This window comes from Thunnus maccoyii, chromosome 9, assembly GCF_910596095.1.
Source record: "Thunnus maccoyii chromosome 9, fThuMac1.1, whole genome shotgun sequence".
NCBI lineage: Eukaryota > Metazoa > Chordata > Actinopteri > Scombriformes > Scombridae > Thunnus > Thunnus maccoyii.
The window spans coordinates 18,434,752-18,451,012 of record NC_056541.1 but is presented as its reverse complement, the minus strand read 5'-3'; the positions used below and the strand labels follow the sequence as shown (position 1 = coordinate 18,451,012).

The following is a 16,261-nucleotide window of genomic DNA, read 5'->3' as shown; positions in this document are numbered from 1 at the left end:
GAAACTGTTAAAGCAGCAAACAGTAACAGTGATGTCTCCTACCTCATTAAGTCTGGGTCCTCCTCGATGTTGCTGACACACTCCTGATTACAAATATCCTTCATTTGAGAAAAAAATGTTTTGTCACAATACAGATAATAACAGATTTTGCATCCAAAATTTGATAAAAACACAATGTAAACAGATTGAAATGAGATAAACAGAAACTGAGGTTAGCTGATTAAAGTAAAGCTATACTCAGACTGACAGACCTTGGCCACAGCAGGGCCTGTTTTGCAGATCCATTTTTCCAACATCATGTTACGGATTTTCAGAAGATCCACATTGTTGATGGCGGCTATTTCCTTGATCACAGCATGTATGTCTGAGACGGAGACAAGTGATCCAATTAAAAAAGTCAGAGTCCCATTGAGCACATCAAACCGTTTCAGCAGGACTAGACAATTATGAGTTCACAGAGTGAGTGTTGCATTATGGGTTGTTTGTAGCCTTAATGTTGCTAGGCTAGCGAGTTTCTTATCGTCTGTTTACAGTGAGTCTAATTGAGTCAGTTAACACTAAAAGTTTTTCGTTAGCTCAGTTTAACCTGCAGGAGTTTCTGAAAGCTCGTGTAACATGTTTTTCTGCTGCAGAGGAAATAAATTCACAAGGAGTGAAAATGAGTCAAAAATGTCTCCCGCCGCCTTTGCAGCAGAAACGGGTTGTGGACTGAATCTGTCAAGCAGCCACGAATTACTGTTGTCACAGATGACGAGGAGCTCAAAAAGACAGTCTGACAAAATGCTAACTGCTGGAAAAAATAATTTTGACTGCTTCCGAGATTATGACAGGAGAGAGTGTGAGTATGTGGCTGATAAACAAGCTACAAATGTACAATTTACATTCTACTTTAATGGAAGTATTTCACTTTTATGAGAGAGAAGTCTCCCAGGTTGAGGACTCTCCTCTCCTTGCATAAATATTATTTTAGGGAAACTTTCCCAACAAGATGAGTGTGAAAGTGTGTTTTATCTTCAAATAAACACACTTTGAAAAACAGCTGCTGGAAAAGGCGGGGGTTTGTCTTCAGGTGAGTACGGCATCTTAGAGCAGATAATAAAACAATTCAATGTCATAAAAAGCAAACAGGACTAAATAACACACCCTAATCCAGTAGCCATGTTTAGCAAATCAAGCCTACAGGACGGAACTCAGAGTTGAGTTCATAAAAACATAAAGTCGGTCATTGATTTACTTCAGCATGCTCACCAGGATATGTCTGACTTCCTGAGTCCCTGTATCGCTGTTCCACACTGCTGTGCTCATACAGGGCCACCAAGAGTCTGGCTGGCAGCCCAGTCAGTTTCAGATGCTCGGGGCTGTTCAGCTGACTGGCTATCAAGGTATTCTCAGTAGCAGAGCGCTGGAACTGCAGCTTCAGCTTGGAAAGGAAGGTCTCCCCTCTGGCTCGTGCTTCCTCCTGCTCGGGATCAGAGGAGATGAGATTCAACCCAACCAGTGACTGAATAACTAATCAGATAAAGACGTGTCAAGTCTGACACTGAATATTTCTGTAGGAATACTGACTTCAAGGTTTGGATCCTTCAGCCAGGCATCTCCGAGAGCCAAACAGAACCTAAGTGACTGTGTCTTCTCATAGCCTGTAGAAAAGAGGAAACAGTTCAGTGCATATGTGCAAACACGCCGTGCATGCAGTGTTGTGGCAGTGTCTAATCTGCAGGTCAGACCTGCTGGCAGCTCCTGGGTGATCTTGTGGGCCGTGGCAGCTGCCCACTCTGGGCTCTGGATACACTGGATGTACTTCATCATGGTCTTGGCCACCTTGAAAGTCTCCTTATTGTAGCCATGACCCTGACCCTTCTTCCTCTGCTCCAAGAGTAGAGGCTTCATCTTCTTCTCGAACACATGGTTTGCTGCTGACATGTATAACTTGTCAAGGCTCACCTGGAAAGAGACAGGAAGGCTTTAATAATCCAAAACTTGATTTAGACTTCTTAATGATTATACAGCGTTAGACTACTTTTTAGATTAGCGTGCTTTACCTTCATCAGTTTGCTAATCAGAAGAAGTGTGGGGAAGGTCTCCTCACTGAGCTCTGGACCTATACACAGGAAAATATTTATTAGTTTAATTAGTCTTTGCACATCTCATTCATGACTAATATCAATAAATAAAGTGACCAAATTGAAGTTATAAAAAAAAAAAAACCCCAGATTTTTTTAACTGAAGCTTCACATAGAAAGTGGTCTGGATGGTAAAAACTGTGTCTAAAGTCTTCAAAGTGTCAGCAAAACTTTAATCACCCACTTGAGATACTCAAACTACAGTCAGGCTCACACGTGGTTATATTATAATGATCTGAGGTAATGTTGGGATTTTCACTGAGAGATGAGAGCAATAAGCTTCTTTAAGATGATACCACAAGTCAACCAATGCAGAGAAGATAAATCAGAATAAGATAACTACAGTGGTTGACTCACAGATAATCTTCCAGTAATGTTTAGTCTGCATAAGCAGGTGAAAGGGCAGCCTGCTGTTGGACAGCGGGTTTGGCAACAGGCTGTTTTCCAGAAGATGCGTGTTCTCCACATCTGAGGGGGGAGAGACTCGCTTGTAGGACTTCAGGTGCTGAAGGAGGCCCATTGCCTGCGGATTAGAAGACAGTGGCTGCTAGACTGCATAATACATTATGAAGACAAGGAATTATTGAATGTTAAATATACAAATGGTTTTTTTGGGTTTTTTTTTTTTTACCTGACTAACAGAGAAGTTGGTCACATTCTCATCTGCAGCCTGTATGATCTTCAGCACAACTTCTATCCTCTCGTAGTTGTAGGGGCTGAGCTGTAAGAGAAAGGCATTTTTGCAGGTCAGGTGTTTACCTCAATCAGAAGTGTGATCTAAAAAAAAAAAACCCAGTTATATGCTCATACAGTAAACTGTGGTTCAGACTTGCTATTGCAGTGCTATAACAAGTATGGATTGCCAGTAAGTCTGGGAAAAAAGCAAATTATTGGTTTGACAGCTAGAAGTAAATATTTGGACAGCTGTCATCTAATAGCTCACACTTAATAAGCATGTTGATAATGTTTTTTCATTTTTTAAATGACAATTAAGCACACTCTATTCTATGAGACGTTGACATTTATTTCACTCATGTAACAGTAATGAAAAAATAATTGACATTGAGCCCACACATTACTGAGATACTGCTTTAAAAATCTCCATCTTTTATCGTTTCCCTCATACACAAACCTTGAATATAGCAGCACAGAGACTGTTGGTGAGCTCGCTGGTGCTGTGTAACATCGGGATAATCTGCAGGACTCGCTCCAGTGCGTCTGCATGACAGAGAGGCTGCACCTCCTCCTGGCCTGTTCCTGGGTCACTTGCATCTTCCTCATCCTCTTGGAGCAGCAGTAAGGTTGTGATGTACTGGTTAATCACGCCGTCACGATCTAGACCAAAGGTGCTGCAGATGGGAGTAAAGGATTTTTAACACATGTAGAGAAAGAATACTGCATACCACACTGTGGTGGATATTTAAGCATAGTATGGACCCAGCTGATGGAAGCTGACCTGCAGTACTGGAGGATAATGTCTGGTGTGATCTTCCTGTTTTTCACCAGAACAGGGATCAGACTGTTCTTCATCTCAGGCCGCTGGCGGAACACCGGCTGGATGGATATCTGGGACAGAGCAGGTAAATGTCAAGATATGTGAAAGACAGGAAGAAACTTATGGAATACAAAGTATAATGACACTCACTCTATATAAACATATTTATTCTGACCACAACGAACTTTGAAACACCTACATTTAAGCATCGCATTACCTCTAATTTGCTAAGCTTGATGCCCCATTCAGCGTCTGTGATGACAGAGAGAAACTTCTCTTGTTCCTCTGCCTCATTGTACAAGCAGCAGAGATTGGCTCCGATCTTGGCCACAGCCTAAATAATGAAGAAACCGTGGCTGATTAGATTTGTTAAAGATAATATGAATGAGATGAGCACATTCACATACAAGTGTATTTGTGGTATCTATTTTTTTTATACAAACTGCTTGATGATTGGTAAAATTGTTATCATTCCTACAGTCACTACAGCTGGTATACACAGTTTAAGTGTGAATATAGCTCTAAAATACCATTTCAGGGGTCCCTTCAGTGTTTAGTATACCACATAAATAGAGATGGTGTCATAGACTTAATCTCCAAGAACTGATGTCAGTGTTACAACAACCTTAATATCAATCACAACTTTCCATTACCAGTGTTTACACTTTTGCCTGGTTCATTCTCTTTAATTTCCATTATCAGAAACAAGATAAAGGTTTGACAATAAATTATAGAAGAATAATGATCATATGTCCTACCAATATTTTGTCATAGTTTTGCCAGGTGTTGTCAATAACCTTCCACAGTATTTTGAAGACTTCTGCTTTGGAGAGGAGTGTACAGAGTCCAATAGCCAAATCACAATCGACCACCCTCCAGTTGAACACCTGTAGGCGATAGAAAAGTGAGTCACTTTTATCTAAAAAAAAATATACTAAAATTCAGTAAATATGCTACAACCCCTTCATGAGGTCTGACCCACCTTGTTCAAAAGAGCCACAGCAATAGCATTCAGAGATGAAGTAGTTGTCTTTCGGAGATCATTCAAGCACAAATTGTAGTTCTTAAGCTCTTGTGTATCATAAAGCTGAAAAAAAAGTTAAAGATTTAGAATTTCAGTACAAACATTAAGCTAAAGCTGTTATAATAGTATAATTGTTCCAGAAACACATATGGCAATGGTACTGATGTTTTTAGTCGTACCTGTACACTGAGCTTTACGTCCATAACATTGGAGGTGACGTGCTGCAGGCAGCTGCCGTATGAGTTGACCAGCACTCTGAGGGCCAACTCCAGCTGACTGCACTCCTGTAACATCTGTAACATGTTGGCCAGAGGACCCAGGAGGGGCCGAAGGTGGTTTGAACCTGCATGTGGGCCAGGCAGGACACATGGTAAACTTTGAGAATTATAACTTAAAGAAAAAGAAAAAGAAAAAAAACAAGAATATGAACTTAAACAGTTACCGTCTTCAAATGAACAGTGTGAAAGGCAGGAACAGTCCAGTGGGTACAGTTTGGTATCTGCAAGATTGGGAATAAATTTGCAAACCGATTAACTGCAGATTAAAGCGATGAAATCCTAAATAAACATTGAATAGATCATTTGAGTATTTTCTGACCCCGAGAAATGGGCAGCAGGCAGTTGGTAATTTCGTACTGGACTGGGAGCACAGACACTGGGTCCAGAACAATGCAATCTTCATTAAAAAGATCCTGAAAGTTCCACTGAGAATATGGATCTTTTTCTGCATCCAAGGTCAAATCCTGTAACATTACACAATTTAATTTTTTAAGGCATTCAGATAATTTCAAATCTTTATGGAAAATGATAAGATAAGATACTGACCTTGGCTGTAAAGCCATAATTGTCTGATAACTGACACTGATGATAGACATCCATAGCTATCCGTGTGCACTTGCAAAGCTCCGAACAGTCCAGGAGTAGATCTGTAACAGTTTTTAAATATACATTTCAGAGATTTTACATCTTACAAATGCTCTGCAGCAATAATTGGCTCAGATGTAACAATAATAAAAAAAAGTCTAATGTGACCTACATAGCCTTGAAGCATTTTTTGATTTGCATTCCTAAAGTCTTTTGTCCTAAAAGCAGCCGACATCTTCAATAAGACCAGATAAGCAACTGAAAATATTTTGGAATTAAACATTTGTGTCTGTCCTGCAGTTGTGCTGTTGGCGTATCATCTGTGTTCTTAAAACGAAAGTTTTTTTTGTGTTTTCTTGGAATAGTTAAAAATTCTGGGAAATGCGCTTATTCACTTTTTCTATCTAGAACTAGAGAGGTGAGATGATTAGTCAAAGTTCAAAAATACTAACCAATCAATATTTCAACACCTCTTAAACTCCCAATTACCTCATTGTATCTCATTTGTCGAATTGATCTAATGCTCTGAGGCGCATTGTTGAACTTTGCACAGACCGGGCTCACAGGTTCTCCCTGCTTCCGGTCTTTATGCTAAGCTGGGTTCAGCACCTCCTGGTTCTAAATCCAACATTAACACACAGACATTAGAGTGACATCGATCTTCTCATTTAATTCTCAGAAAGAATGCAAGTAAGTCTATTTCCCATAATGTTGAACTATTCCTTGAAGATTAGATTGGCGTCAAATTTCCAGTCTAGTTTGTAAAACAAAGTGTATTAACTTTTTACCGCAAGATCACAGCAAATTAAGAAATCAAAAGTATCTTACTTAACATCAATCAGTTATAAATCCAGTGCTAATTCACATGATAGTTATTTTCACCACAATAAATTGTTGTCACACATTGTTGATGTTTACATGTGTTCTTTACCTGAGTGGCACACAGTGATGGCCTGGCTGGCAAGATTGTGGATGACTGCTGGCAAGTCCATGTCATCAGGAAGCACCATGGGCACATCTGCCTCCAGCATCTGGCATAACGTCTTGGCAGCAGTGAACAAAACCTTCCCTGTGCTGGTGTTATAGTGGTGTTCATACAGCTCACTGACGACATGAAGGAAAGAGAACAAAGAAAGCGTGAGGTTCTCAAAAATGCCTCACCATGCTTTAAAGAGCACGCCACAGCATCCACACATGCAGACCTGAGGATCTTGAGGGCCTTGTCCACCTTGCCCACCCCCACAGCTCGCAAGGCCAAGTCAGACCAGAGCTCCTGTTCAGTGCGCTGCAGCTGTCTTCCTAAACGACGCAAGCCAGCTTCTGTGGAGATGGTCTTAGTTTTGCCATCAGCATCATTAGCCACAACTGGGGTGGTTGTGGCCTTTGCCTTGGATGAGTGGCGGCCACGTGTGTTCTCATAGGCGGTGATGTGATGCTCCTGGATCTGTTTTCGGATGTTTGGATCCTCATAGTTGGAGGGGGTAAAGAAAACATCAAAGTCCTCCTGAAGAAACCGACAAAGGTGCAGGTTAAAAAGCGTATCAGATGGAATAACACTTAAAAAAAAAAGACATTCCCTCAACAACGCTCACCTGTAGGTGGGCAATGGCCTTGAACATGATGAGGTTGCTCTCGCACTCCATGCTTTTAAGAGCATCATCTGCAGAGAACATGAAAGCAGGTATCACGCTTGGAAGAGTTCATATGCACGTTTATAAGATTTCTTTCCTCGAAGCATCCCACACAAGGAAGTCAGAGTTCACAGTCACCTAAAAAGCTGGAGCTGAGAGGAGAACCTCAGCAGGGTGGATGTTGGCTGACATGGATTTGAAAATGTGGGTTTTTACTCCAATCTGCTGTTCATATCTCAGAAGTGTATACAGAGTACTTACGTTTTTGGATAATATGCATGTATTTCAGTGCCTCCACCATCGCCTGAGCTATGACCATCTGGTGTTTCTTGTGCTATTGAGGACAGGAAGGAGGCAAATTAGATTGATTGATATGCACATACAATCCTTTAAATTTCATATAAAGTCTACTAACAGGCATAATTGTGATGTCTATAGCTGTGTTTGCCTCATGTAAATATGCAGGGAAAATTCTAGTATATTAAATTAGATGTGTGCGAGCTACAGCAGAGATGCAAAGTTGAAATGACATCTAGTGCTCAGCAGGGACAACCATTGGCTTTCTGAAGCTTTAATGCTTAAAAACATCTTAACATGCAACAAAATATGACTTCAGTGGTCTTCAAATTGCATCCACAAAACTGAGCCTTGACTACATGTATCTATAATGCAAATGAAATGTCATTTCAAAACACACACCACCCTCCCTCTCCTCACCTCGTCAGATATGTGAATTTTGTCCTCCAGCTGCAGCATGGCCCAGGTTGTGAGGCGTTCGATCACACACTCTGCCTCTGCAGGAGACAGCTTCTTCAGGACAGTCATGCATGCCTCCGTCTGCAAGCAGCACAAAACGCTTTCTACCAATATGTCATGGATACATAATGAGATACTAAATAAGAATTTGGTTATTTTTTATTTCCATGTGGATATGCAGCGTACCTTTCCTTGGCCTATCAGCTGGATGAGATACAAGTAATTTATCTGCAAGGTTGGCAGTTTATACGCTTCAGCCAATGTCAGGGAGTCCTCCAGAGACATCGGCAAGTCTTGCTTCAGGATGTATCTAATCAGTGTCTGAGAGAGATACACATGACTCAGAGAGTTTATAAGCAGGCACAACAGAGGTTATATGTCACATAATTGATAAAAATCAAATCTTACCAGAATTTGAGTGCTGTTAGAGAGGTTGAAGTTGCGGATCCCATAGCCCCTGAGAAGCTTCCTGATCTCCATCAGACGGTAGCTCTCTTTTATAAGCTCTTGTCTATATAAAAAATTATATATATATATATGTATATAGACACTGATGGTCTTATTTAATGTCAATTATTTCAATGTGAGGATGATATAAACATACTTTGGTCCATCCATCTCTAGGTACTGCTGAACCAGGTTTTCCACCTCATTAGTCCAGGGCACTACAGCTTTCTGCATGATCTCCAGCACAGCATCCACCATCAGCTGCCAGGAAATACAATAACGCAGGATTTCACAAATCCAAACTCTACTGTTTTTTTGGCATTTTATTGACTGGCTTTTCTGCTAAATACATGTGTTCATAAGCCCTCAGTGTCATGCAATGTAAAAAGTGTAATGGTTTTAACGAAACTTACGTCAGTATCAGTCATGCAGCCTAGTACAGCCACTGCTTTGGCTTCCCATTCTGTGAAAAGTGTTGTGGTCTGAGAGCTGCAGCGCTCCAGCAGATCCTAGTGAAGATCGGATTGAGAAGAGAAACACTAATCATCATCAGGCATTTGGAAAAATTAAATGTTAATTCCCAGTGTGCTTGACTGTGTCAGAGTTTTACCTTGATATACTGTAGAAGAAGCTCATCAAAAGGAATCTCGTGCTCCTCAGCATACGGCAGGATGCTGCTCTCTACTGTGGCGGCGATCAGCTCTGGAGCTGGCACTTTGTCCAGCATGAAGAACGCTACGCTGCGTACACTTCCCTTTCAAATTCATAACAAAGATAAATTATTAACACATGAACAACAAAATGTACCAGGAATAAACACTTCTCATTAAAATGATCTCTTCATATACATACATAAATACATATGATTTGATTCAAGGCTACAACTCTGTCTTACTAGAAAGCTTTTTGATTTTTTTTTAAAATAATGAAATAAACCCTGATATCCATACTACAGTTTGATCTCTCCTCTTATCTACTGACATCTACAGGCACAGATAAGCACTATCAATGTTTCTGCATAATTCCAAGCATGGCTTTTTTAGCCACTTTTCATACTCTAAACTAAAAAACTAAAAATATCCAACCCGATACAGTAAGATGTGTGAATTTATGGTGCCCAAGTACTTTAACAAAATATTAATTTCCTGAAGGAGATATCTGAAGCATGTTTGAGGCTCAAGTATAATCAGAATACATCACTGATAAAAAAAACAAACCTTCTCAAAGACTGAAAGTGAAAGTCTGCAGTTATATTTCTTGTGGAGGTCCAGCAGCTTGCGGAGGTTGGACACCAGGGACTTTAGGTTCTCTACCTCTTCTGTGCCGTAATTATCGTCCTTAAAAAACAAACAAACAAACAAAAAAAAAAGGTACAAACAAATCATGGATCACATAATATCATAATGATTAAGTTACAATTCACACTCACAGGTAGATCATCATTGTTTAGGCACAAATACTAACTTACAGATTTCATCCATGTCCATAAAGAGGGCAGTCCAAGCACTGCCAAGTCCAACCCGTTCTGAGGCCAAGCACCCTGAAAAACACATTACATTCAAATCACTGGTTCAACTGGTGACTCCATAATAGTGTTTCCCCCCACTAGACTTAATCTATTATTTATCTATTTTACTATTATGTTATATTACTAATTACTATTGTGATTCATGCTTGCAATAATTTTCAAAAGTCATCAAAATCATTCAGAACTTCTAATCAATAAATGCTCATCACCAGGGGTTATTTCTGCTGCCTTGTAGTGCAAGATTACTAAACCCTGGTTTTACTTAAACTACACGTTACACGACAAGTTTAGTTTATTTTTTTTTACCTTTTCTGTTAACTCCAGGTTCCTTGCCCTCTGCTCGAGCCATCTCGCCAGGATTTTCTGAGGGTACATAAAGACGAAACTGTTATTACTGAAAGCATGGCACCATATGGTGAGGTGACAGGTGATATCCTACCTGTCCTGTTGGAAGCACTCTCCTCACAAAGGGAACAAAAACTGTCCTAAACCAAGGACATAGCTCTTGGGATGGCAGGTCCTCTGGGATGGCACTGAGCACAGCTTCAAACCTGCTCTCATCAAACTCCAACGCAATCTGCCCCTGTCACAAAACCCATAGATACAGGAAAACATCACAACTGACCCTGACACAATATCTCTCACAGAAATGTTTTGTCTCATCATTGTTATTGATTCCTAAAACACAGATTATTAATATTTGACATATTTCTGTTAATTTATTATGAAGTGCATGAAGCTGTTCTTTATTACCTCATATCTGAGCCAAAGGAGTTGTGCACCCTTCAAGTCTCCTTCTCTTAGGTGTGTCAGAATTTCTCCTAAATTGTCGGTGCTGTTCAGAAACTCAATCCAGGCGATGCCACTATGGATGACAAAGTAATATGCTAAAATCACAGTTGTTTACATAATAAATATACCACAATATGGCAAATTGACTGTGTCACACAACAAATACAGAGACTTTGCATTTACTTGAAATTTTCCAGGCCGTGAAGGCTGCAGAACGTTGCCAGCCTGGCCAAAGCCTCTTGGATCTGTAAAGAGGAGTATCGTGTGGCAGCGTGGTTGAGCATCTTCTCCGCCGTCTCGAAGGTCGGCCATGGAGCTTTGAGGCAATATTCCACCACATACTGCCCATCCTAGGAAACATACAAATCAAGAGTGGAAACTTTATAATAATAACTTTCATCAGACATTTTGCGGCAGTAAATTTAAATTACACTAAATACTCTACAAAACCAAAGATCATTGCCTCCCTCAGCCTCTGTTCCTTGAGCGTTTTAGACTGTCTTTTGAAAGGTAGCACTGTCACACTCACCGTGATCTTCATCAGGTTGATCTTGGCCTCTTCCACAAGTTCAGACAACACATTCTGCCCATAGCCACCCACTGATGCAGAGGCCAGCTGTTCCAGCACAAACTCAAGCTTCACCTTGTAAACAAGCTGAACAAAAAGTAAGATTGTTAGTTTTGACTCCCTTTTAAAGTTTCTCACAGTCTTGTGCAGGTGATTCTCTACTGCAAATCAGTCCCTTTACCTGCTACTTGAGCAGGTAAATGACTGTTGAATGATTATTCTGGTCTTTTTTCTGCTCTACAATTCTTCTTCTCTGGTTAAGTAGCAAACAGAACATGTAAACTTCCATATTAATATCCACTGACATTTGTTCAGCTTATAACAGTCACAGGAATGTCACTTTTCTTCTGAAGACACACACTTACCTCTAAATCAAGCTCAAATGTGATGGCAAACTTTTCAGCCTCTTCAAACATGTGTTTATGAAGAAGTCTGCTAAGCCTGAGAATAGCAAAAAGTGAAGTAAGTCTAATTATACCGTTGTCACGGACAACAGCTGCACAAACTATTACAAATCAATGCATGAATGTATCCAGTTAAAATGAGCTACCTGTTCTCAGGCAAAGCCTCTGTGAAGCATCTGACAACAACAGAAGATACAGGCTCTCCGCGACTACTTGATGAAGAACAAGGGGGGAAAAAAACCAAACAAACCCACATCATAAATATTTTAAAACATTCACCATATCACTTAAGTACTGACTGGACAGACAGTAATCTTAGAGACCAAATCCTACCTTTCTGGGTTCTCACAAATCCCCTCAACTAAATAAATCGTATCCTGGAATCAGAGGACATAACAGCTGATTTTAATGTGCAGAAATGTCAACATCTAGAATTAGCACATGCAAAGTTAATATAACTATTTAATTATTGTTGATTGTTCACCATGTTTATTTTTGTCCGGACAAGACAGGAGACTGAGGAGACATCCAGAGAGTAGCAGACAGTCATGGAGGGCAGACATCGTATTTGAAGTGACTTGAACTGAAAAATTAAAAAACATATTGGAGTTGAGACCAGACTTGAGATAATCATTTTATAGTTTCTTCAAAAAGGAGTTGTAATGATACCTGACTGTTGTCTTGCTTCATCAGTGTAATCATCTTCATGCTGCCCTTGTCTTGGCTGTAATTCACACAGATTAGATTAGATTTCTAACCTTGTTTGAAATCCCTTTGTACTATATGAATACAGAATACATATATAAAACATTAACACGTACGCAACCATGGAGGCAGAGCCGCATTCTGTGGTGAGTTCAAAGTCATGAATAGCAAGATCCGGCCAACAGTGAATCATAACAAGGAAGTGCAGGTCCCAAAGACTCAGAACATCCTGAGAGCAAAGAAAAATGCACAGTGATCCACATTTAAATCTCAAACATCTTAACATCAAACAGCTGAGTGCTACCAGTGAACTCACCTCAGTGTCCAGAATATACAAAAGATTCTCCACCACCACCATCTTCTTCACTCCTTTGAAGTAGACATATAAATATTATGTTACAATCCTTGCACAATCCACTCTTAGAGGCATTTTACTTGTTTTGCAACTGTTTCACATTATGTCTGTTTCTTATGTTTTCTCTTTTACTCAGGACTTTGTGTTTTACTGAATAATATTTTCCTATAAATACCAATGTCCAAAAACATGAGCACATACAGTACATTGATAACAAGTTAAATGCTTAATACAGGCTCATTAATGCTGTGTAGCTACAGTATGTAACTGTATGTGAAGCAAGAGCTCACCTGGTATTAAGCTGTTGTTGACCGAGTGAGCGAGGCGCATCTTGGACTGATGAGGGTCCATCGTCCCGTGAGTTATGACATTTTCTTTATCGCCCTGTGAAAATGATAATGATGTGACAAATAGCATCATGAGAAGAAACACATTTTTGTTGCTTACTGTGTTCCTATGAAGATTTCATTTACACGAATAAATATGAAGCTTCATTTTAGGTTAACAATTCAATTCTATCGTGAAAGCATCCGTAGTATGCGTACAGCTGTGTTTTTCTGAGCAGTGGGACTTAAACTAACATTTAGGAAAATGTGAAACTGAAAGAATCTACAGGTATATAGACAAATGCATAATTTAAAATAAATATCGAAGATTAGTGGTTTTTAAATTCTTATTGAGCAAAGTTACAGAATAAAATAATATTCAGAAAAATGACAAATGCAACCGCATGAGCAAGGACTGACACATTTTAGCTACCATGGTCCATAAGTAGAGTTCATTTGAATCTTTAAATACTGTATGCATTCATATGTAATGAATGTATCAGAACTGAATGTGGTAAATACAGAAATCACACTTCTTTCACGGACACTGACCCCAATCATTAAATGGATTTCATGCCCCAGATTGAACATTACTGCTGTGCTGCAACCCTCCTCATGGTAATCCTCGGTGGAGCAGAAGTCAATCTTGATGAGAGACTGGAGCTGAATTGAGAATTTTGATTATATTTCTGTTGTTAAAAACAACAACAACAAACAAACAAACAAAAAGAAAGAACATTTGCTATTGCATGGAGAGAAGATTGCTTAACTTACATCTTTCAAAGCTCCCACATCCATTTTTTCAATGGCTGTGATAAGAAAAGAAAAAAGGAAAGTTACAGTTGGTCAATAAAGTGGCTCCAACAAAAATTTGAAGTCCTCCTCATATAATATTTTGTACCTGTCTCAATCTTTGCCAAAGCAAGGTTTGTAATGTGGAAAAAGCCATCCTTTATGAGAAGGAACATATGGTACATCCCTGTAAAAAAAACAAAATTATCAAAAAGCATTATTAGACATAACATCTAGAGTATTAATTCTAAATTCCTTCATGTTTCAGGTTCACTTCATGTCTTGATTTTACCTAAGGATGTCTTGTCCTCCTCTATGACGAGATAGCGATAAGTTTTCTTATCTCCGCTGGATGGTTTCTCTACCAAAGCCTGCAAACATCAGTGAAACACATCATGCAGCTCAAACTCACCTCAGAAAAAGACACAGAGTATTACCAATGTTACAGCTGGTGCCATCACCTCTAGTTGAGTATTATTTTTCCATGTGTCATAGGTGAAATCAGTCAGGTACAGTATAGCAAACCAAGGTCAGGCACAGAGTGATCATATCTATTCTAATCCTACAATCTGGCAGGCCTCACACATATTTAAAAAACACTCGTACTCTGGTGAGAAGGATTCTCTTGTCCGCAACATGGATCAAATGGAGGTTTCCATTTCTTTCACAGACCACCAAAAACTGTCCATCCAGGCATACATCAAAGGCATCCACATCAGTTTCTGAAAAATAAATATTGGTATTAGCGTACAGTAATTAATGTGACAAGTCCAATTGCATCGATAGAAGAGCTATGATGACATCTGGCATCTGACTTTTCATTGTCAATTAATCTGTCAGTTATTTTCTCAATTAATTGATTATTCATTTGGTCTATAAAATGTCAGAAAATGACAAAAAATGTCAATCACTGATCCCAAAGCGAAGATGACATTCTCAAATGTCTTCTTTTGTCCCAACCAACAGTCAGCAACCCAAAGATATTCAGTTTACTATCACAGAAGACTAAAAAATCAGTAAATATTCACATTTGAGAAGCTGGAACCAGACAATATAGACATCTTTTTCTTAAAGAATGACTCCAAATGATTAATCAATGATCAAAATAGTTGTCAATTAGCTTAATAGTTGGCAACTAATCGATTTAATTGACTATTCCTTGCAGCTCTACATGTGACTGAACCTTCCACTACAGTATCTCTAAAAGGATTCAGTCCAAATCCTGATTTGGATGCAGCAGCTTCTCAGAGGACACCAGCTGACATCTGACAGATAAGAAACAGCATGAAGCATGAAGCTGTGTACCGAAGTGAAGCAGCAGCAGGATGGTCTGATAGCTCTGGTCAAACAGGATGACCGTCTTGTCAGCAACAACAATGCTCCAGTTTGAACCACTGCAGGAGGAGAGACGAGGATCTTTCTGCACCTGCAAAGAAACAGCATTTCCATCAGATCACAGGTCAGTGTTGTCACTAAACCAGGAGTGACAGACTGTGTCAACACTCCTGGATGTTAATGAATGGAGCAGCATGTACATTATCTTTACGTTACTGTACATAGTGACTAATTATTACCTCATTGGCAGTGGAGATTTTGACCAGTGTATCCACCTGATACAAGCCGCTAACGTTACCATTTTCCTCATTTGACTCACTGCAGAAACGGACAGTGTTTGTATCCTCGTTGGTCAGAAGTTCAACGTCGCTCCACATCGCCATTTCGTGTAGCTAAGACATAAAAGAAATATATAACCATTTAGTTTTGATCTGGAAATGATTCGTTTATGAGTTGGTGAGCGAAAAATGAGATAAAGCTAGCTAACATTACCACTTTACTGTTATGATAACGCTAATGCTAGTTAAGTTAATTCAGACGGGAGTTAGAAAGTCGAACTGCTGTTGTTATCTATGAACACTGGGGGAAAGACAATATAACACTAGATACAGTTGCTAGTAGGTTAACTCACCAGTCTACTGGGATTACTGGACAGCCACAACACACAGAAACTACATATCGCAAACTCAACAGCATTAGCTTTGGAATTTGGCGGGTTGCTGTAGATTAACAGCAAAACTATGTCACTCAGTGAAATCCCTGAGTTTTGCCTTCCAGGTACAACATCCCTCTCAGGTTACGTACAAACACTACCATCTTCGTCAGAATTGGCAGGATTAATTCCCAAACAAGCGTATCTATCTTTAATTAATCTAAGCCTAACCGTTTTATTGACGAAGTTTGTTTGGGCTGCACTGTTTGAAGTAGGTGCTGCCTATGGTGCTGCCTGACAGACGACAATGAGGGATAAAGAAAAGTTACAGGCGGGGCCATAGTACGGAGAGCCTTGTGGCGTTGCCAGGTTGGATATCTTTCCGTCTGTTGTTTGTTGATGGTGTATTGCTACATTTAAGGCCTTGCAGTGTAGTTAAAGATTAGGATGTACTTTGCTTGAACT

The 16,261-nt window shown here is 39.6% G+C and overlaps 1 protein-coding gene across 2 annotated transcripts in view; it reads right to left on the bottom strand.

The window, feature by feature from the left end:
* kntc1 (kinetochore associated 1) overlaps positions 1-16,173 on the bottom strand; it is a 21,846-nt gene extending 5,673 nt beyond the window's left edge. The window contains exons 1-50 of one of the 2 annotated variants that reach the window (XM_042420713.1): positions 15,776-16,173; positions 15,384-15,536; positions 15,115-15,235; positions 14,416-14,531; positions 14,102-14,180; positions 13,919-13,996; positions 13,792-13,826; positions 13,570-13,680; positions 12,982-13,075; positions 12,653-12,705; positions 12,453-12,565; positions 12,301-12,355; positions 12,116-12,214; positions 11,965-12,008; positions 11,778-11,843; positions 11,593-11,668; positions 11,189-11,314; positions 10,843-11,009; positions 10,621-10,732; positions 10,307-10,450; positions 10,174-10,230; positions 9,808-9,879; positions 9,557-9,676; positions 8,950-9,093; positions 8,753-8,848; positions 8,497-8,600; positions 8,301-8,403; positions 8,079-8,213; positions 7,854-7,973; positions 7,398-7,470; positions 7,098-7,165; positions 6,708-7,009; positions 6,437-6,609; positions 5,467-5,567; positions 5,240-5,384; positions 5,085-5,141; positions 4,822-4,985; positions 4,601-4,705; positions 4,377-4,505; positions 3,836-3,952; positions 3,580-3,689; positions 3,256-3,472; positions 2,755-2,844; positions 2,481-2,646; positions 2,043-2,101; positions 1,728-1,944; positions 1,567-1,640; positions 1,249-1,459; positions 252-364; positions 43-98 (exon numbers count right to left, since the gene is read on the bottom strand). In XM_042420713.1, coding sequence (XP_042276647.1) covers positions 43-98; positions 252-364; positions 1,249-1,459; positions 1,567-1,640; positions 1,728-1,944; positions 2,043-2,101; positions 2,481-2,646; positions 2,755-2,844; positions 3,256-3,472; positions 3,580-3,689; positions 3,836-3,952; positions 4,377-4,505; positions 4,601-4,705; positions 4,822-4,985; positions 5,085-5,141; positions 5,240-5,384; positions 5,467-5,567; positions 6,437-6,609; positions 6,708-7,009; positions 7,098-7,165; positions 7,398-7,470; positions 7,854-7,973; positions 8,079-8,213; positions 8,301-8,403; positions 8,497-8,600; positions 8,753-8,848; positions 8,950-9,093; positions 9,557-9,676; positions 9,808-9,879; positions 10,174-10,230; positions 10,307-10,450; positions 10,621-10,732; positions 10,843-11,009; positions 11,189-11,314; positions 11,593-11,668; positions 11,778-11,843; positions 11,965-12,008; positions 12,116-12,214; positions 12,301-12,355; positions 12,453-12,565; positions 12,653-12,705; positions 12,982-13,075; positions 13,570-13,680; positions 13,792-13,826; positions 13,919-13,996; positions 14,102-14,180; positions 14,416-14,531; positions 15,115-15,235; positions 15,384-15,527 — 5,531 coding nt within the window. In that variant the 5' untranslated portion in view covers positions 15,528-15,536; positions 15,776-16,173. The remainder of the gene's footprint in view (positions 1-42; positions 99-251; positions 365-1,248; positions 1,460-1,566; positions 1,641-1,727; positions 1,945-2,042; positions 2,102-2,480; positions 2,647-2,754; positions 2,845-3,255; positions 3,473-3,579; positions 3,690-3,835; positions 3,953-4,376; positions 4,506-4,600; positions 4,706-4,821; positions 4,986-5,084; positions 5,142-5,239; positions 5,385-5,466; positions 5,568-6,436; positions 6,610-6,707; positions 7,010-7,097; positions 7,166-7,397; positions 7,471-7,853; positions 7,974-8,078; positions 8,214-8,300; positions 8,404-8,496; positions 8,601-8,752; positions 8,849-8,949; positions 9,094-9,556; positions 9,677-9,807; positions 9,880-10,173; positions 10,231-10,306; positions 10,451-10,620; positions 10,733-10,842; positions 11,010-11,188; positions 11,315-11,592; positions 11,669-11,777; positions 11,844-11,964; positions 12,009-12,115; positions 12,215-12,300; positions 12,356-12,452; positions 12,566-12,652; positions 12,706-12,981; positions 13,076-13,569; positions 13,681-13,791; positions 13,827-13,918; positions 13,997-14,101; positions 14,181-14,415; positions 14,532-15,114; positions 15,236-15,383; positions 15,537-15,775) is intronic. The other variant, XM_042420714.1, reaches the window with a different exon arrangement.
* Between the last annotated feature and the right edge of the window lie 88 nt (positions 16,174-16,261).